Raw genomic sequence first — 20,994 nt, forward strand, 5'->3', positions numbered from 1 at the left:
GATTCTAAATCACTTCAATTTCTCAAACCAGACTTCCCCGATTTATCAAGCAAAACTTCATGACGTTAAAATGTGACCTCTGTTGACACGCATACAAAATAAGGTGGCAGGATCCCTTAACAACCTTGGTAACCTCTGCCCAAACACTGATAATCCTGGTTAACAACAAATTCACTTAGAAATCACAAAGCTGAGGTATTTGCTTTGGGGAAAAATTACTTAAGTGAGATGTTTGTGTGCTGTACAGAGTCCTTTGCAAACAAACAAAATAATACTTTTTTTTTTTTTTCAAACTCCATATAATTTGCTATGTGATGTCATCCCTGTAAAGTACACTATGCAGAAAACTAGATGCTCTCATGCAAATGGTGTGTACGGCTCTCTCACTTCTGTAGGTGAGGTCAATCGGTCAGGATTTTTTGAAACTCTCCATTGACAAAATGTGCCAATTGTGCCTGAGAATTGGATTTAATCAATACAAACGCATGCCCTAATCTCAATATTTGTTTAAAAACCATCAAATTGGTTTGCAATAATATAGATAAAAAATCAGACAGTGAAGTTTTTCATCTTTAACTGTTTCCCGACTTTATTGTCCTTAAGGGAAGAAACAGTCTCTTCAGTTGAGCAAGAAGTGTAACTGTGCATACAGTATGCAAGAGTGTAGCATAAGAGGGTAGTTAATAACTGCATTATTATCAGGAGCATCAGTAATAACATTAACAAGAATATTGAGAACGTGTTATTTTTCATAAAAAGACACATAATGAAATACAAGGAGTATACATTAAGAGAACCAGCCAATCACACAGGCTGCTTAAGAATTTTTGATTGAGTAGAGATAGCCTCTGCACAAAAACACGGCGGCAGCGTCCCAGGTCACCTGCACCACAGCCTCTTTTCTTTTCACATAATTTAATCACTGAGGCATATTGAAAGATCATTTGTAAAAGGCTTTAAATGTCAAAAGAGAGACAGTTCGTAATGGAATTCCCATCGAGTGCCCAAAGAGGAAGGTCTCAAAGCTGAGATGTTAGATTTTAAAATGTTACTCCAAACAAAATGGAACAGAACAAAATCCTGCAGCCTGTTTTTAGCTAGTGTAGTCCTGGAACAGTAAAGCGGATGTATGATCTTTTATCACGCAAATATCATCTTTTGCAATGCAGGCAACATATAGGGAAAGGCATCAGGTCTGGCTGATGGGGAACTAAAATTTGGATTTACCAGCTTTACTTCAAGTCAGACCTTTGTTAATTTTTGTTCAGCACCAAAAAGTTATTTCTTTCCATCACACCTTTGGCAAACTGGGACAAAATTTGTGATCTGGAGTTCTTACATATTTACCAGGGGGGAAAAACAAACAAACATTTTTTTCCCCCCTAAACCAATGCTTTACTGGATTTGAAGCTCTCAGTTTTGTCCAACATTCAAACCAAAACTGTCAAATTGACAATAACAGTTTACATCCGTCCTGACAACATATTTCACAATGTACTGTATAGTGACAGTGGGGTCTTAAAACTTCATGAAATTTGTAGTCATATGTATATACATTTTTCATATTGTTTTTTTTTTTCACATTTCTCACATTTTTTGGGCCAAATACCAACATTTTAATAACTAAAAAATTTCATTCTTATCAATTCACATTTTTGCAGATGTTGCAGAGCTCTGTAGGATTTTGCTACAAATGACAAAAATGTTGAGTTGTAACATGCTCTGATATTCTAATAAACAGAATAATCCATCAGTACTGAAGGCGACCTGGAACACAACCGATGATTAGGTATTTCTCAATTTGTTTTCCACAAGTTTCCATATGCTTTACAGTGGACATACTTCCCTTTTATGAACGAAAAAGTCTTTTCTATCTAGTTTATGTACAGCATACCGCAATACAATAATGCCTCCGATTGATAATAATGTGGATAACATTTGCATACAGTTGTAATAATGAAAATAGTATGTATGAAAGGTTCTTTTAGGGAAAAAAAAGACTGATAACAGTACCTGTCAGCCATTTTCATCGCACAATCATTATTTTCTCTTTTCCCACCCTGTCAACGCTGAGTTAGCTTCACTAGTTGGAATATAGAAAATGGTCTCTCTGAATAACAATAATTATAAAAAACTGCTCTGTTGGGGATTTTTTTTTTCTTTCTCGCTACGTTCCTTTCACATTCATGCACTCACTTTGCTTTCCCTCTGAGTTTGTTCACACGTTCCCCTGTTGGTAGAAAAATACATACATATGATATATAACAAAAAAGTACAATGATGACAAACTTAGGCTGTTAAGTACAAGCTTCATCAAGTGCTCTCTTCATGACCCTCCCGCCCCCAAACCCTTCACCATCTCCATCTTGCTCTACTGCAGCTTTCTCCTCTTAGTGCATTCTTGAACCATTCTGTCTCTTTTGAACAGTAATTTGGGCTTCATCATAGAGTGGTTCCTCAATTCCTTACTATCTCTCACCCTGGAATCCCCTCCCTAGATTTCTATGGAGTTAGAGTGTTTGTATTTTTTGGTGGTGGTGGGAGGTGGGGCCATGTAAGGATAGGATTGTTAAAGGAAAAGAAGTTAAGGAGTTAAGCACGTTTGAGTTTCAGCCACATGCTTTAGCCATATTCCACAATCTGCCCGGTCCTTTGCTTCCTTTTTCTCTTTTGCAATTGTCCGTTTTTTTTTTCTCAGGCTCTGATTAGGTCTTTTTAACAACCACTTCTTTCCACCGTAAACTGACAGCATAACTCCAAGGCAGTATAATTTTATACAGATCTTAGTCCTTCCTGTTTTTTATTGTTTACCACTTTTTGATCCACCACCCCCATCTCAGCCCTATGCTGCTATGAATCTCTACAGTCCGCAATGATTTATTGTCTCCCCTCACTTCTCCTTTTGCCCAAAAATAAAATGGACAATGTTCACATTAAAGTGATCTAAATGTCATCTTTCTCTTCTACCTAGCAGCTTTTCATTGACCTCCTTCAAGAGATCAAAAACAAGTTAAAAATGAATTTTAAAGAGAAAACAAAAGAGACCCTCCACAAACCTGGGAGATTCTCAACTATATTTTGAGAGATTCAGTATTTATTGGGGAAAAAACAAACTCAGAAATTGTGTGGCGCTGTCTCACCTCCAAAATAACAACCACTGTCAGGTACATGAGGTTGTACTGAAAATGTAGATAATAAATCTGATTGCAATCATGATACACATTGCGGTAAGATGATCGACTATGTGATGAAAAATCAGACCACTGTCTGTGCCATCAGCACATTGATATCTCTATTAACAACTTGAGTGTGGCCTGCCTCCTCTGATGATGCCTACATTAACAGGAGACGAGGCGAGGGAGACGAGACACCAGCAGGCCTTGCTTATTGAGATTCTCAGTGCACACCTGCTGGTTTAGGATTAGTATGCAAGGTGTATTTCCCAAAGCATGTTAAGACCACTATAAGATGACCACTGCTCCATTCACTCAGTATGGATTAAAGGTGAATTTTTTCTCTAGATGCTTCTGGAAAACACAACCCAGAACCTCATCACCACCTCAGACAACCTCTAACAGCCAAACACATCCTGGACCAGGGGTTCAGCAAGGGGACCATTTTTTTCTGTCAAACAGGGGAAATATGGCAGTAGCAGCCAGACCCAAAACACGCTAATGCAAGTAGGCATTCATTTTGGCAGTAAGCCAAAATTCACTGCTGCATGCCATCCTAAACCAAGCCGCCTCAGCTGGAATTAGCTCACATTAACATATGACTGATAGGCAGAGCTGATGACAGTCCCTTCACTCTCATACCCAACCTGCCAATTAAGACAAGATCAAACTACAGTAGAATGACTATGAGAATTACACTCAAACTGATGAAACTTGGCTTCAGGCTGATCTTTACAAATGAACTTATCAGTGTCTTAGACCAGCATTTCCACTGAACGATACTTGGCAAACGTGCGCTCAGGAATCAAAGAGCACACTGCAAAAATGTCTATGTACTAACAAGTCATTTCATCTTGTATTCAGCTTTACAGATTTGCCTTCTTAAAACAAGGAAAAAAACTGCCAGTGGGTAGCTTAAATTTCACTTGTATCTTCAAACAGGTGGAGTGTTACCTTTTGGTCAGAGGTGGACAGAGATTGCAAATTGGATACTACCAAATTGGTAGGGTGAGAAAAAAAAAGCTTTTTTGGTCTCTCGAACCACAGTGAACAGATAAAAAGATATCCAACTTAAGGCTGCTCAAATCCCCTTTCCCAGGGCTTTAAGAAAGCTCTCAAAACAAGTTGATTTGCATTAAAAATTACCACCCAGTTAGTCAACACTTTCACTTGTTTTAAGAAAAGTCATTTGTTTTAAAAAACATAACACTGAATTACTTGTTAATATGGACCTTTTTGCAGTGCAGACAATTTGAGATTCCTCTGATAGGGTGGGAAGACGCAGTCTACGAGTTCATGTGCTCCACCTGTATGGCTGATGTGGAGACGGTGAGGCAGAGGTCTTTGTGAGCCACTGACAGGTCTGCCACGCTGACTGGTTTATACTGGATCTCGTTGGCTGCCACTGTCTTGTACTGATGCAGGTCGAATGGGCACGGAACCACAGCTTCCGTGGGCTGCTGGGGTGGCTGGTAGCTGCCAGGGGGTCCAGGGTTAGGGTTTTGGTTGGGGTTGTTTGGGTTGGGCTGATTTGGAACCTGGCCCGCTCCGCCTGAGCCTCCTCCGGCACCACCACCTCCTCTTCCTCGGCCACGGCCCCGGCCCCTGCCACTTCCTCCTCCTGGGCCTCCAGGTGTAAGGCCCTGGGCCTGCTGGGCAGCTACTGCTGCTGCCACTGTCAGAGGGTCAGGGTTGTGCTTCCTCATGTGTTTCATCAGGTATGTTTCCTGGAGGAGGAGAGAGATATCAGGGAGAGAAATGGATGAAACGAGGGAAAGGAAAAAGGAGAGCAGAGATTCAAATTGCTGTTAAAGTGGTGACATAATTTCTGTCAAAAAACAATGTTGAGCCACTAGCGTGTTGTCACACTTGTTGCCTCAAGGCTAGCGCTATCATAAGGACACGTGGATTGGCATATAATCCTAAAGGTAAGCACCTCATGTTCGGGGTGCTCAGTTCATGAATAGAATGACTGGCAGTATCTTACATATAACTGAATCTGGGAAAAACAAAGAAATAGACCCAGTCTTGCATTTTAAAACTACAAACAGAACTTTCTTCAGGCTTATGATTCCTGCCAGTAACTTCCTTTATGTATTTCTGTCATGGTATTATGGGAAGGTGCCTTAGAGCCTATCCGTTCCTTGAGTGCTATACCTGAGAGAAGGCTTTAGTGAAAACTGGTATGACAGACAGGTGTGTGGGCATACCGAGGTATAGGATCGGTTACAGAGGCCACAGGAGTAAAGCTTGGCGTGCTTGACGGTGTGTGTGGATAGGTGCACCTCCAGGCTGGCAGCATCCGTGTAACCACGGTTACAGTTGTGGCACTTGTACGGCTTGTCTTTGTTGTGCTGCCGACGGTGAGACTGCGGGAAAAAAGGAGAGACAATACATATTATTTCAACAACTGAATTAGTCTGTCTTAGACTCAATTACAAGTCATTAGAAAAAAATTTTAAAGCTTAAAGCTGAGACTCCAAGACTATGCCATTTACCTTTTTATTCCATTTTTAAAGAGCCATACCAGTGACGTTGTGAAATCTTTCGTACCCTGCATGATTTGCAAAATGGTTTGTTGCAATGTTAAATATGGGTGGGTATATTGTGGTAAATGGGACAAACATTCAAAGTCACTAGTATGGTTCTTTAAGTTACTTTGTAAGATGAAGACACTGGGAGTTAAGGGAGAAACAGTTTAATGGTTTCTAAATACAGACAGTCTTAAAGCTTGATGTTGAGGACCCAACAATTTTTCTTTCTCAAAACACGTTTTCAAAGGAGATCATCCGAATAATTCAGGTGAGAAAGGAAGGTCCAACACATTGCTCCTGGTCAGATCACTATATATCAATATATCATCAATATATTCATAATACAGATTAGTATGACTAGTGTGATCAATAACGTGCAATGAAATGAATTGCAAGAAAAAAAATCACCCTTTGATGGGCAAGTGAGAAAATTTCATATTTCCAGTGTTCTAACGAAGAGTTTTCTTGTGTCAAGCTACATCCTCTTGAGACACGTGATTCATCTCATATGAAGATAATGTCATTTGATTCAAGAAAATCCTTACAACAAGTGACAATGTTACAAAGCAGTCTGAGTGACGGTTCTGCTGGTCTTTTTGTCTGAGTTTTGTTGGTGTGGTTGTGTTTCTCTGTATTTGTTTTTATATCAGTCAGTCTGTTCTGTCTGTATATGTCTAGTCTGCCTTCTTGCATTGATCCACACCTGCTCTGCCTCAGCAATCAAGCTCACCTGGTCCTCATCAGTTCGTCACCTCACAGTATATCTACTCTGCACTGATCATCAGTCCCTGCCAGATAGTCTCTCTGAAAGGCGTTTAGCCAGTATGCAATGAACCAGTAGGCTAGAGGTTCAATGTTTTGCTCGAGGAAACATCAACAGCCTTCATGGTTGTTGGTAGACATTTTGTCAGCTGCTGGGATTAAACCTGTGATCTTTAGATTAGAGATCGTCTTTCTAAGAAATAAGCCACAGTGAAGACAGTGGTTACCTGTAGGTTTGACAGCTGAGTGAAGGCCTTCTCACAGCCAGGATGGACACACTTGTATGGCCGGTCACCAGTGTGAATCCTGGAAAGTCATATTCACACACACATCATCATTTGGTTACATTCCACTTAGGCACTTGATGTACAGAAAAAGGAAATGACCAACAGAGTATGTTTGCTCTTATCCAAGCACAATATATAAAATGTGTCTATTCAAGCTCAGTGGCCACATTGTCCTCTCAGATATTGTCTAACATCTGTCGCATAAAAATAATCATTGCTGGTTGTCACTTAAGGTGTCGTTCATTTTAATTTTTATTGATTATAGTTTATTAATCTACTCCTCTGCTTCTTATTTGTTTTTTCTACCAGTTAGTTGTAACTGACAATGCAGCCGTCATGTTGCAAGTTCCTTATTACGTGCTTTTAGTATATACTGTATGTTCATTAGTGATTTGAATTGTGGGAAAAACACTGAAAGCTTTTTGGGTATACTTCAGGGTACACAGACCTTCTTGATAAGGTGAGACGTTTTGGAAAATGGCTTTAGACTTGGGCCTGTGGTGTCAATAAACCCGACAGTACTTCATGAGTTACAACAAGAACAAAATAATCTATCCTGCAGTGCAAGATGGAAAATTACCACAAGGCAAATGTTAAATCTGAGCTCTACAATATTAAAAGTGACACCTTTGGTTAAAACACAGCTTTGGATATTGCTTGCATATCATCCTCTTTTCCCTTTCCCTGGCCTGTCCTGTCTGGCATCACTATAAAACTATCGAATAAAGGCAAATATTTAAAAAAAGATTCTCTCTCTCTCTATATATATATGCCTGAGAGAGCGTTCACTGAGAGTTGCTAGTAAATTTTGGGACCAACCGGCTACAGTGACATTTAAACAGAAATGCGTCTATCCGTGCATGTCACCATTATTCCATTTGTCTCACTAGTTCCTTTTGCCTGTGGTGCAGCTCTAACTGAGCACACAGCCATAATTTTGTGTCAAATAACCAGTCAGTTTTTATCTAATAGCCCATCAATACATAACTCCATCCATCCATCCATCCTTACATTAATCCATCTTCATGATCTTTGTTAAGATGAAGAGTGAAATTTGTAGTCTGACATTCTCTGTCAACAAAACAATTGGCTGTTATACACATACGCAGACGCACACACACACACACACACACACACACACACACACACACACACACGCACACAGAGACACACACACACACACACACACACACATACAAACACAACTGGCCCAGACAGTACCGTGTGTGCTGCTGTAGGTGACTGAGCTGCCTGAATGTTTTCTGGCAGTAGGAGCAGGTGTAGGGCTTGGCCCCGCTGTGGATGCGGATGTGCTGGGACAGGTAGCTGGAGTTGGCAAACGACTTGGAGCAGTGGGGGCACTTGTGGGGCTTGGCCTCAGTGTGGTTTCTAACATGGGATAAAGGAATTGGGGGATTGGGGAGGTGGGGTAAAGAGAGAGAGAGGAAGAGAGAGACAAAAAGAGAGAGATTTTTAGACTACAGTGTGATCAAACAATGAGCCAAGACCAACTCATGGGTTCACATTACTTAAATAAAAGAATCTGCGATCAATCATGCTGATCGTAGATCAATATGTTTTACAGTGTGCTCTTTGTGCTGTGTCTGAGTTGTGAAAACACAAAACAAAAACATACAGCAAGCACAGTCACCCTTTTCTCTTTCTCTCTCTCTCTCTCTCTTTCGCGCAGACTCTCTCTCCCAGACTAGTGTGCCCTGATTTGAGTGTAATTCTCAGACTGTGTGTGCGTGTGTATGTGCATATCTGCCTCTGCTGCACTCAAACTGAAATGTAAATTCAGGACAAGCAGCAGGCCAGTGGAGCTTGTCTTTCTGTTCCAAATTAATAGCCTGAAACCTACAAAAACAACCCAGTGCATGGCAATAAGGGAAATGAAAAGATAATGGTAAATTAAAATGTAAAAGGTAAAATTAAAACACTGAATAAAGTGGTATGGATGTGAAAAATGGAGATATTGCTTTCATCTATTACACTATCATATGCATTTATATGCGATACAGATGAGGTTGTTCTCAATGGCTGATTGGCAACTTTTTCGTTTGTAGAAACAAGATGACCATTCTGTGCCAATATGTATGATAACTACGTGCAGTAAGTGAATGGTGAAGAATGGAACGAGAGGGGCGGTGACATTATCATGCATGTCTCTATAAAATATAAGCGCACTCATGATGTGAATTGAAAAATTGTTTGCAAAATTTTCACTCAGCTGATGATGAACTTCATTACTTTCAGAAACACGATCAGAAATAGTTACTATCAGTTAGCATGAAATTATGACCTGATATTTTAGTGTGTGTTTTATTTCTATTTGACATGAAACTGGAAGATTTAACAGTTCATGTGAAAGAACATACACGTCTCCAGTGATGGAAAAAGTCTTCAAAATGCGCTTTGAAATACTGATTTGCGCTTTTTTTTCACGCCAATTTTTTTTGAAGGAGTAGTGTAAAGGCAGAGGAGGTGAAAGCAAAGTGTGGATGTGGATGAAAAGCTACACAACTAAAAGGTAAGGCAACATGGATCAGGCGCCACATCAAGGTTGTGACAGTGAAATATCATGAACAAAGTGAGAAAGTAACACCAACAAACAGTTAATGATGGTAAATTTTGGCCAAAGGTGGTACCATAATTGGGCTTCCTCTATCAAATAATCTATCACAATACCATCAAGGCTCTCATCTATTCTAAGAGAATTTTTAGTTGCAAAATAGTCAAGGTGATGAAAAAGTATCTTTCCTGTCCTCATCATCAGTGTTCAGAGGAACACCTTTTCCTTTAATGAACAACAAAATGTTAAAAATCTTGGTACGATGACTTTATAAACGTTAAAAAGAAAGCATTGTACCTACAAAGGTGATGGATTGACTGTGTAGAAAAAGCTGCACCCTGTCAGATTACTCACAAAAAACCCTCAAACAGAGTCTCAATCACTCTGCTATGCCCATGTGCACACAGACGCACACACACACACACACACACATTTGAATACATACCAGATACACACATGTATGCACACATATATGTGGAGCAAAGGCACATGCATTCACCACACACATGCTCAGAGCCAACCACCACACAGACAGAATCACAGACACAGACACAAACACAAACACACACATACACACACACACACACATACAAACACAACTGGCCCAGACAGTACCGTGTGTGCTGCTGTAGGTGACTGAGCTGCCTGAATGTTTTCTGGCAGTAGGAGCAGGTGTAGGGCTTGGCCCCGCTGTGGATGCGGATGTGCTGGGACAGGTAGCTGGAGTTGGCAAACGACTTGGAGCAGTGGGGGCACTTGTGGGGCTTGGCCTCAGTGTGGGACTTGGCATGGATCTGCATGTCCGACTTGCTAAAGAACGTCACTGCGCACATCCGGCACCTTGGCAAGTCAGGAGTGAGAGACAGAGTGAGACGCATGGACTGATTGACTGAAAAACTGATAGCTCACTTGTAGTTCACATGCTTATCTCCATTTTATATTGCTTCACACACTTTTATGACATTTTAGCTGGATGAATACAGGCCTGTACATGGTCAGTCACCAGCAAAAACCACAGGCAAGACTACTGCTTCCCTTTGGCATAACTTACCACTACTCAAAATTTTCACTCACACTGCACTCAAAGTTCAAGTTGGTAGACACTGTACTGATTCTGCCACTTAGCTCCAAGTTTCTAGACATGTTCAATCCAACATTAGTTGAAAATAAATGACCAAGTTACACATCAGCATTTATCATCATCATCATCATCATCATCATCATCGTCGTCGTCGTCGTCGTCATCATCATTATTATTATTATTATTATTATTATTATTGTCACTGTTGCCATCATCATCATATATTATAACAGCATACTAGCATAGCTACAGAATGCTGCGTATATCTAAGGAGGACTACAAGTATACTCTTCTGTCCACAGTGGCAGATGACGTGGTCCCAACCTTAACTGTCAAACTTTAATTTGACAAAACATCTAAACATCTCTCTTCTACCTGTAGGATTTAGGGCCATCTTTGTTGGTGTGGTCTTCCTCATCATTAGACAGGTCATATGGGTCTGCAGGGTGGTGCTGAAACAGAATGAAAAAACCTATTAGGAGTGAGGCCAAAAGAGGCACAAACTGTCTGTGTAATACCAGTATCACACAGCTACAGTATATGTTTTTGCAGAAGAGAAGAGAAGAGAAGAGACTCTCCTACCTGTCCCCCAGCAGCAAGGTGTGCCAGTATTAATGCGTCACTTCCTGGTGGGAGGACTCCACCCACTCCTGCCACTCTGCCCATTACTTGTTTCCTCTTCCTGCCGCGCTTCCCTGGCATCGGCATGACAACCGCAGGAGGGACAGCAATGTCGTCCTTCTTGTCTGAAACATTTGGGGGGAGGGTAGTGGAGAGGGAGATAGCACAGAGAAGAAGATTGTGTTAAATTGATCAAAGGAGTTGTAATAACATAAGAAGAGATAGTAAGGGTTTGGGTGGGGAGGTGGGATGGATGTGAATGGGAAAAAGTCAAGATTAGAGTTAATGGGCCTCCACATCTCCTGAACAAGTCAGGGTCTTCCACCTTGGCCAGAAACAATACCAAGAGCAGAAAATAAATAGGCACAAGTGTGTGTTTGTGTGTGTGTGTGTGTGCGTGTGTGTGTGTGCGTGTGTGTGTGTGTGTGTGTGTGTGCGTGTGTGTGTGTGCACGCATGGGTGTGACTAAGACAACATACACACAAAAAAGTGAAGAAATAAAGGTGGATGAGTGGAAAACAAGAATTCTAGTTGTGTGTCTGGCTTCAGTTCACTTCAAATTCAGATCAGGATGTTAAATTTCTTAAGAGTTCAAAAATTGAAAAGCCCTCAGCAAGAGGAGGTTTCATCCCTCTATCTGTGTCGAAGTGCCCTTGAGCAAGTAATTGTATGAATGTGATGCAAGGCATCAAAAAAGCATATCCATTCAGTGGATAAAAAAACATTTAAAAAACAGCATAACACCTGAAAATGAATACTCATCAAACAGACTGCAGTTTGCAGTTTAAAGTGTGCTCCACCCTGGTTGGCTTTACCTGTGTTTGAGGGGTGCACTGCGGACACTATCATGGTGGTGGCAGTTGGGGGTCCACCTACAAATGATTGCGTGGAGGCGGTGGGGACCAGCGTGCCTTGAGGGGTGGTGATCACTAACCCCGCTAAGAAGGAGAAAGAGACCATGATCTGACTGCCCAACTGGTCAAAACAAACATTTTACATTTTCTCAGTGAACATTTTAAGCTGATGTTATTATTCAGAGCAACTTAAAAGGGATGTCGTCAGCAGACTTGACAAGCACCTATTGTGAAAGCCAAAACACTCAGACTATAAATTTAGCAAATATTCTAATACTTCTTATCATGATCATGGATAATACAGAGGTGATTGGTAAAAAAAAAAAAAAAATACAATCCAGACAGAAGAGGTAAGACTTTATGCATACTAATGACATGGTCACACATTACAAAAGTCATCAGTCCACTCGGAAACAATCCTGCAGAGTAATGTTGAGAGGAAACTAGACTAGTCACGATACCAAACATTTATTCTGTAATCCAAATCAATATCTTGAATGGCTTTTACACTTAAGAGTGCCTGCAGTAGAGCTTTTGATGCTGTCACAGAAATGAGCAGACTCTGAGGGAGACACAGAAACTAGATGTGTCACCTTGAAAAAAGGTGCTGTTCACATTAGTAGCAGCTATAGTTGAATTTTCAGTCTTCCTGACTTATCCCAACATGAACTATGCCCATTTGCATAGCAAAATTATCAAAACAATACCCATCTTAATGTGTTACAGACAAAATGGGTAATACAACAATACAAAAAATGACAAATGGAGTGAAGGATGTTATGATTTAGGCAGGAGGACAAACACTGGGAGCAGAGGATACACACACACACACAAAACCCCACTCACCTGCAGTCATGATACCCGTGGAAGGAACAGGTACTACAGTGATGTTCTGGGAGGTGTGGGGCTGGTGGAGGTGTCCACCAACTGAAGTCAATGGAGGAGCACCGCTGCTGCCACCCCCTCCTGCAGTACCTCCACCGCCTTCCTGTTTGGGGACCACCCGCACCCCTGCTCCTCCGTCCATAGAGCCAGGGACGGCAAGCACAGCCGTGGGGTAGTGGGAAGAGGTGGAAGAGGCAGAGGAGTGAGGGAAGGAGGGAGGGTTGGCCTTCTCAGGACCCAGTTGCTCCTTCATCTTGTTCAGGAACATGGCGTTCTCGATCTAGATGGGGCGAGTAAAGGGGAGAAGGAAAGGAAGGAGGATAAAGGGAGGATGAAGATGAGAGAGGTGAGGATAGGGGAGGAGGTGAGCAGGAGGGACAATTGCATGAGCAAGGTGGGATAAGAATGGGGTTTGGGGGAGAATTGATGGAGGAGGAAGGAGAAGAGAGAAAAGGAGGGAAGATAATGTGAGGAGGTAAAGAAAAAGAAAGTAGGGAGGATGGGGAAGATAATGGGAGCAAAAGAATGAGTTAAGTTCACAATGGAGCAGAAGGAAAGAAGGGAGAAGGAAGGGGGAGGCAAAAGAGATGTCACCAGACAAGGTGCGTGAGGAGAAGAGTGATAAGTTCAGGATGGGTTTGGTCAATGTAGGGAGAACATGGGGGAGGAGGAGGCAATGGGAGAGGGGGGAGAACGTAGGCATGGTGAAATGTGAAAAGAAAACGACAGGGGGGGGTGACAGAGGGGTTGAAGAGATGAGAGAGGAGAGGGACAGGAATGATCACTTGATCGACGGACCCTCAACTGCTGAGGAACTCAAATTCAGATAACTTCTATGTGAGATTTAGCCAACTGCACCAACTAAGCCAGCGTTAATTGGTAGCGTTATTATAAACATGTACTGAGTCAAGTCAGTCTCTGGTGTTATGCAGTGTTTAAGGACTTCCATTAAGAGTCAACTTAAGTGACATTCGCCTCCGGGTATCTTTTGACATTGCACATACCACTATACCATGTGTATTTCAAGACAATTCCAACAATAAGGTTGTCTCTACCTGTCCTTGTACAGTGGGGACGGGAGACCAAAAGTATGATGAGTTGAAATGGGAATCTTCCATTATTTCTGTAATTAAAAAGCAACACACTTAGAAAACACCCGTCCTCCTCCTCCTCTTTGTTTTGATCTTCTATATTGTCATTTGAAACGAGACCATACGTGGCTGCGTTTCAGCCATCTTAGTTTGTTTCCTTTCCTTGCATCCTCTCCTCCACAAGTGCTGACAGCTCTGAAAATGTGAAGTTTTAAACTGTGTCACTATCAGAGTGTGGTTTTAACACCAGCCAGTAGCCTATCCTGGCAAATTTAACTGTGGCTGGCATGTTTGTCTACTCTACCAGCCACTTTGGTAGCTAACCAATCATCATTTGGAGGTTCTATTGTATAGAAATACAGTAGGTTGCAAAGCAGTTTGACTGTCAGAAAGGAAAAAATAGTTTGATGTTAATTTGTTGCCCCAATCAGGATCAGTACAGGGTTATTGCCCTTCCACTTTTTAAATAACACTTTATAAGAGAAGAGGAGAAGAGGATGTGAAAGGAATCAAACAAAGATGTTCAGTCCCTGGAGGGCAGTATATCAACAATCTCTATGAGAGAGGACAGAAGAGGCAAGAGTTGATAAAAACACTATTGATAATCAGTCTTCGAGGCTTTTTGACGTTTTGCAACACAGCCCATGCACTTCCTAACTAGTCTCTTACACAGTATGTGTTGCTTTTAACAAATTACACAATCTTACAGTGGTTGCTTCACTTGCAACAAGTCCATGTGTTTAGTTTTGGACAACAAACATTTGTGCTGATTTTCAACAGAACTTTGCGTTGATGGAAACCAATGCTGTGTCCAAATGTAACCATTTAATGTATTGAAAAGTAACAAAGATGTGTGTTCTCCCAAACTAGATGCAAATGTGTGTTGAAAATGTCACATCCTTTTCAAGAAAGCATATGGTTTGTTGGAGACAACACTCACTGTTCAAAAGACTTTATCCTAACTTGTCATCATGAAACCTCTAATCATGTTTGCTGTTCATCTCCCACTGACAACATGTATTCTGGAGTACAAAGGGGTTAGTTTCAAAGCTTCATTGTTCTACATTAGACATGCAATTGCATTTACTTGCTGCATATTTTGTTGCTGTTATAGGCCAATAATAGTAAAGGTATAAAAGTTTAGCTTCCTGTATGCATGTCAGGATTGCTGATGCCATGCATAGCCTATTGCTCACATACCAACAAAAGCATGCATGTAATTACTCATTAATATTATAAAGCTGTAATGGACATTTTAGAGCGTTACAGAATCTAAGTATAGGCCTATGTTAAACAAACTGAACTTTGAGACGACGAAAGTGCATGCAAAACATTTAGCGATACATATGGCATATTTTACATTTTTTCTCGTGAACCTCCTCTCCCCCTCTGCAGCTGCACCACCTATAAATAAATGATGGGACAGGCTACAATAGCTAATTAATTTATTTCCTCCTGGCGGCTAGCTGACAACTGCGTTTAATATAATATGTGGGGGGTTGTTACTGACACACAAAGTCAATGTTTCAATTCATTGACATTTTATGGGGGGGCATTTTACGAGCTGGCTCCTAAATTATGGCATTGCTAGTAGCGAGCTAGCAGTGATTGGTGAAATCTTGAAAAATATATAATTTGTCAAAGGTAGCTGGGTAACCTTGCAAAGAGCCAACCTATATGTCTTTGCTTTGCACCTAACCTGCCGCCGCTCGACAACGAGATATCTCGCTTGTAAACAAACATAGCGTTAGCTGGTTAACTCCACAAGGCAAGGGCAGCTAGCTAACTTGCCTCCATTTATTTTCACCTTTTGTTCGCTGGCTTTGCTATAACAAGGAGGCCCGTATGTTCACATCGCTAAGTATATTTCCGCTTTGTAAACACAAACACCCTTGCTCCCTACGCCTCCATTCCTCTCTCCCTGCTCATCTCCACTGAGAAAATAAAAAAAGAGAAAAAAATCTCGAATAAAAAAAACGAAGAGAGGGAAAAAAAAAAAACGTCGACGCCGTTGCCTCTGTAGGAGACGCAGCTTCATGCAGACTTCCGGCGGTTGGGACGGCGGTGCTCTCAGACACATTGAAAATAACAGTTAATTAACAACCGAGTAATAACTCCTGTGTTAATTACCGGTGAATGCGACTCCCGGTCAACCCCCCGGAGCTTCCTCGGGTCGGGACAGTTGGGAAACTTTGTCCAAATCCGCCCCTCAAACCCCTCAGATATGCCTTTTTTTCTTCGATTTTTTTTTTCCTTTTTTTCCTTCAGCTCTCTTGACCAAGAGTCAAGCCCGCCAGGATAGAAACGGAACTTCCGGTCGTAGCTTTCAAAACAAAATCCTCATTTTCTAATTTAGCTCTTGGGGAAAAAAAAAAAAAAAACAATGTTATTATAGTTTTGCATTTTTCATTCGTTCTCTTTTTTAGTTTCGTTTTTATTTCTTGAAAATGCTTAGTTTTAAATTAGTTCTTATTAGTTACAGTCTTAAGTTTCGTCTTTTTGTGTGCTTGTTTGTTTGGAATGTGAGTTATTTGTCAGGGGCAGAAGTCGAAAAGGTCAGAAAAGTATTGTGTGATAAAAACTCTGAACATCATACCATTTAAAAAAAAAAAAGTATTCATCAGGACTGATGTACAAACAAATAAAATTAAACTAAAGACTCTTCCTCTATAATTTAGTTTATTACAGTCAGTTTTGTAAATGCACAATACACTTTCAGTTGGTTGTTTTTGTTTTATTGTAAAGCCTCTTTCATTTAAGAATTTCCCAGTTTGGGATCAATAAAGTGCATCTATCTATTTTAATTTGAATTAACAATTTTTTTTTTTCACATCTAGTATTTGTAATTTAGCTAGTTTCTGTTAATGATAATAACTTTGGTTGGAACACTTATGAGTGATGTAGGTAGGAGCCAAAGCCAAAATTTAGAATATATATCAAGCAAAACGAGAAAATTATAGAAGCTTGATGAAAACAAAGTTGTTGTTTTTTTCTTTTCGAATTCCAACTTATTACCATGCACCATAAATACAAGGTTGCTTGACATTTGTTTTAGCCTCCGACAGGAGACTCACTGGAGATACAGAGTGATGATTTCATGTTATAATCTGTTAAGATGTTTTGTTATCTACGCCACCATGTTTGCGTTTGACTTTTACTTTGAAGTCAAAATGTCCTGTTTTCCGGTATTAGCTTGGTTACCTGTAATCGCCTTGACACCAACTTGACACAGTGCGAAAATGTAGCAGCCTTCCGGTATATTAATATCCGGTTATCACGAATGAAAGACATTGATTTTAGTTTTTGTCTTGAATGGGACGCCATATCTAGACCGGCATATTACGGTTCTTAAACTACAGCGATGGTCTGCTGCCATGCACTCCGTGTTGAAATGAAGCAGTGCTGCAGTGTGCCTTCACTGTCCCATTCACCGTCGAGCATTCAAATAAACGCTCTCCAGTGATCCCCATTTCATGCACAAATGTCATGCATGCATTATTATTTTATTTTAAGGGTAAGGCTGCAGAAGAACCCATCCGGTGGACAGCAGGTTGTTATTTCAGTCAGTCACACACACGGACCAAACACTCCTGCCACAAACATGCAGCGAGGCCCACCCAAACTTCTGCTTTGGATCAGGTCCAAGGTGGAGAGGCGGGCTTGTTGCTGGAGGGTTTGAATCCCTGCACTGGCTGGGGAAAATTAGGGAAATGAGAAATGCCCTGCCCTCCATCAACAGCTACTCTTAAACTCTTGTGCAAGGCACTTATCCATCTGTGAATTGAGCTGGGAACCAGTTTCTTTGAAATACTTAGAGATTACTATCAATATTGCTATAAATACATATTTTTCTACTGCCTTTTATCCATTTTACCATCTATATTCTTTCCTTGTTTTCTCTCGACTGTGTTTTGAGTCTTTTGTTTTCCTGTTTTACACATATCTTGATTTTACCTGAATTTTGTATTCCTCTTGTTCGGCCTTTCCTGTACAGCTTCCCATTGTTTTCTGATTATTCTGCTTTGCTGTGTCTGTTGAAGCACACAAACTCTGTTCTTAAAGCTGCTATATAATTGTTATAGAGTTTTAGGTTAAAAGCAGGTAACATCGACATTTCCATGTGGAATATAGGGTTTAAAAAAAAAAATCAAAGTTCATTGTTTAGGTTTATTCTCACCACCATTAGCTGACATCACAGCTGTTCTCACAGATTCCCATATAAACACAATGTAGTTACAATTAAAAAGCAGCACATTACCCTCCCAATAAAATTAAAAATAAATAAGCAAACCCAAGTTCAAAAAACAGATGCATGCAAAGACAACAGAATATGTGAACAAAAACTACCAGATGAGTAAAGTGAGACAGCTTTACGGACAGGCAGGTAACATTAAGAACTGCACAGGACAGTGATGTTTCATTTTTTTTTTTTTTTTTAATTTAATGACAACAGCACTTTCTACAGACAGAATTGCAGAAGAATATTTTGTAAAAACACACATGTTGAAGTGCACACACATTGATTACAAAGCAAGAGGCACCTTCCATTTTGGCAAGTCCTCAACCAAACAAACTAGAGCATCGTTACGCTATTCTACACAGATTGCAGACGAGAACCTAACCAGTGTTACTGGGACCGGGGTTTGTTGTTAGCACTAATTAGTAGAGTTAATAGCAACATGTGAAGCAAATAGGGTTACACTGAGCAGATATCCAAATATATATCCATATACAGTGGTGCCACTTTTCAAGATTAATTCACTTGTTAGAGAGACAGATGTGTTAAACAAAGTACAAAGATAACATTGCCTTTTCTATAGCTTACTCAATCCTTTAGCGCCAAGTACATTTCACATATGGAATATCTGGATCATTCCCGAGTTGATAATTCAACAGTGGAGCAGCATACGTGCCTGCAGGAGCTTGATAAATAACATCTACATTTGCAAAAGTAAAATACAGTTAAATTAGGACAGAGTCCATTACATGCATAATACAGTAGTGCTCATCTTAAATAAAGTCTAGCTTCAGAGGAACATCTCAATACATATGGCTGTACCATAATCAGCAGTGCAGTACACAGTCTAGGACAGACTAATCGTGAGGCGGGTAAGGCTGGGTATCATGGGGGAAATAAATAAATAAATAAAAAATATGACTACTCTCAATACCCTTCTCTTGCAAGTTTGGTTTTCTTATGCAGAAGGGTGAAGTTTCTGTGTCATATTTAGATAATACATGCCATCTGCCTTTTTCTGCACAGACAACATCATATTAATCAGTATAAATGCTGTATAAAAAGAAATTAGCATTCTCATGTGTAAGAGTGCAACATTTTTAAACATAATGATACTGTTTGAGGCCTGAAAGTTGATGCCAATATGGAAAAAAGTGGTATAGTACCTAAAGGAATTGTTCTTTTTAACACCCAGCCCCAGAGGATATGGTGAGGTAGAGGGTAATAGTGTGAGCGGGTTGTGATATAAGGCAAGTTAGGACTTTTTTAGGCACTAGATCCCACTATAAAGATCCAGCTCCTAAACCTTCACTAGTGTATCATAGGTGGTTACCGATGCATTGATTGAAAGATGACGTATGACCAAGATACAGTCTAAACTATTTCACTTCCTGATAAACGCATTTAGTTAAGTGATTACTTACAAAAAGGGAGTAAACAAAAGGTACATTTCAATCATATAGCAACATTTACGACTGTTGGCAAACAGGGAAATTAAGAGAAACATGATCGACAGAAAGACCTCCACCTGCAATTCTTCACTTTCTCATCAGTTGCCAATTATCTTACTTTTACCTTTTCTTGGATTACATTCTTTTATATTGTTCTGTTCTTATACTGCTTATATCTTGTTCTTTGTACCTCGCTACTTTGCATTAGACCGGAGACAGACACATCGAGCATTTTACAGCACGTTGCGCTGGGTATGACTGTGTATGTGGCCAATAAAATCTGACTTGATTTGATCATTTTTTCCCTTATCAGTGCTGTCCCCTATTCCTCTGAGTACTAGCTGCCATGTGGAGTCCTTTGACAAATAGTAACTGTTTCATCACCCTCTGCATATGTCTCCAAATTAGATTCCAACTTTTACAAAAATGAAATTAATAACGCTGAGTTGTTCAGCGCTCCAGCAGTATCGCACAGTTATCTCATGACTGCACTGAGATATCTCCATTGCTACGACTGAAGATTAAAGCTATACTTTACATGGTTCTTCTAATTCACATCTTTGTGTCAACTGCTACATAAGTGGCTCTAACTAAAATTAAATGTACCACTTTACTTAAGGTATACATCTATAAAGTATTACTGGGCAGCAGGTTGGCAAAGTCACCCAGTCTTTAAACAAGAGGACCCTGGTTCAAGCTCCATTCTTTGGATTGAACGAAGGTGATGTCCTAATTCATCTGCTGCTCTCATTTAGTGCAAATTAACAATGTGTCCAACAGTACATTAAGCTTAAACTCAGATTGCAAACAAAGTCAAAGTGCTCAGATAAATTTAAGAATACTGTATGTCTGAAAATAATCAGGTATGATAGGGAAAGAAGTTAAAACCAAGGAGAAACATTGTCCAATCGCTTTGAATAAAAAGTTAGCACAACCAAGAAAAGTTACCATGTTATAAGGCTATTCTAAATGCTTCTAATTCCCTGTATAACATTATAACATGTAATATTTGTACTATATACCTTAAGTAAAGGGTCACCAGCAAAATGCTACATTAAAAAAACGTGTCTTCATTATAAACAGGATAAAACTGGTTCAGTAGGAGGTTAACACATTAAAACTTTACCACTTCCCAAAACCGGTATAGACAAAGTAGATGCACGAATAGAAAAAAGAAAAATAGATAGACTTAAAAAAAATAATACAAACAGACAGAAATACTTTACAGGTGTCCAGGATGTTCTACTCGTTTTGTTTGGTTACCTGTACAGTTGCAATCATTCTTGAAAACTTAAAAGAAAAAGTGGTGCAATGATTTCCCGAGGTCTCTAGGTTGTCTTAATAAATAACATGCAAATTTAAACATATATATTAAAAAAAATGAGCAAATAAACACGATGAGTATGTCTGGAGCCTAAAATTGCAGGCTGCGGTTTTGGTCTGATG

General features: G+C 40.1%; 1 protein-coding gene across 5 annotated transcripts; it reads right to left on the reverse strand.

The window, feature by feature from the left end:
• Positions 1-562: 562 nt before the first annotated feature.
• On the reverse strand, positions 563-16,104 carry LOC115367813 (zinc finger protein 384-like). 5 transcript variants are annotated; one of them, XM_030063745.1, is made up of 11 exons: positions 15,991-16,104; positions 13,825-13,892; positions 12,731-13,049; positions 11,846-11,968; positions 10,992-11,155; positions 10,785-10,861; positions 10,099-10,168; positions 7,978-8,132; positions 6,697-6,775; positions 5,384-5,542; positions 563-4,900 (listed from the first exon to the last, which is right to left on the reverse strand). In XM_030063745.1, exons 2-11 carry the CDS (start codon positions 13,885-13,887, stop codon positions 4,460-4,462), a joined length of 1,650 nt encoding a protein of 549 aa, XP_029919605.1. In that variant the 5' UTR covers positions 13,888-13,892; positions 15,991-16,104; the 3' UTR covers positions 563-4,459. The 5 variants fall into 5 exon arrangements, with proteins under 5 accessions (XP_029919605.1, XP_029919600.1, XP_029919602.1 ...); XM_030063740.1 differs by having other exon boundaries at positions 7,978-8,145; positions 9,944-10,168; XM_030063742.1 differs by lacking the exon at positions 15,991-16,104 and adding an exon at positions 15,221-15,387 and having other exon boundaries at positions 7,978-8,145; positions 9,944-10,168.
• Positions 16,105-20,994: the final 4,890 nt, after the last annotated feature.

This window comes from Myripristis murdjan, chromosome 11 (assembly GCF_902150065.1).
Source record: "Myripristis murdjan chromosome 11, fMyrMur1.1, whole genome shotgun sequence".
Taxonomy (NCBI): Eukaryota; Metazoa; Chordata; class Actinopteri; order Holocentriformes; family Holocentridae; genus Myripristis; species Myripristis murdjan.

What these genes read in the sequence shown, in the direction of transcription:
- LOC115367813 (XM_030063740.1), bottom strand. Translation starts at nt 13,887, where the DNA reads ATGGAAGATTCCCATTTCAACTCATCATACTTTTGGTCTCCCGTCCCC. An exon ending in AGTGCACCCCTCAAACACAG is followed by an intron (nt 11,156 to 11,845) that starts GTAAAGCCAACC and finishes CAAATGTTTCAG; the next exon opens with ACAAGAAGGACGACATTGCT. An exon ending in ACCTTGCTGCTGGGGGACAG is followed by an intron (nt 10,862 to 10,991) that starts GTAGGAGAGTCT and finishes ATTCTGTTTCAG; the next exon opens with CACCACCCTGCAGACCCATA.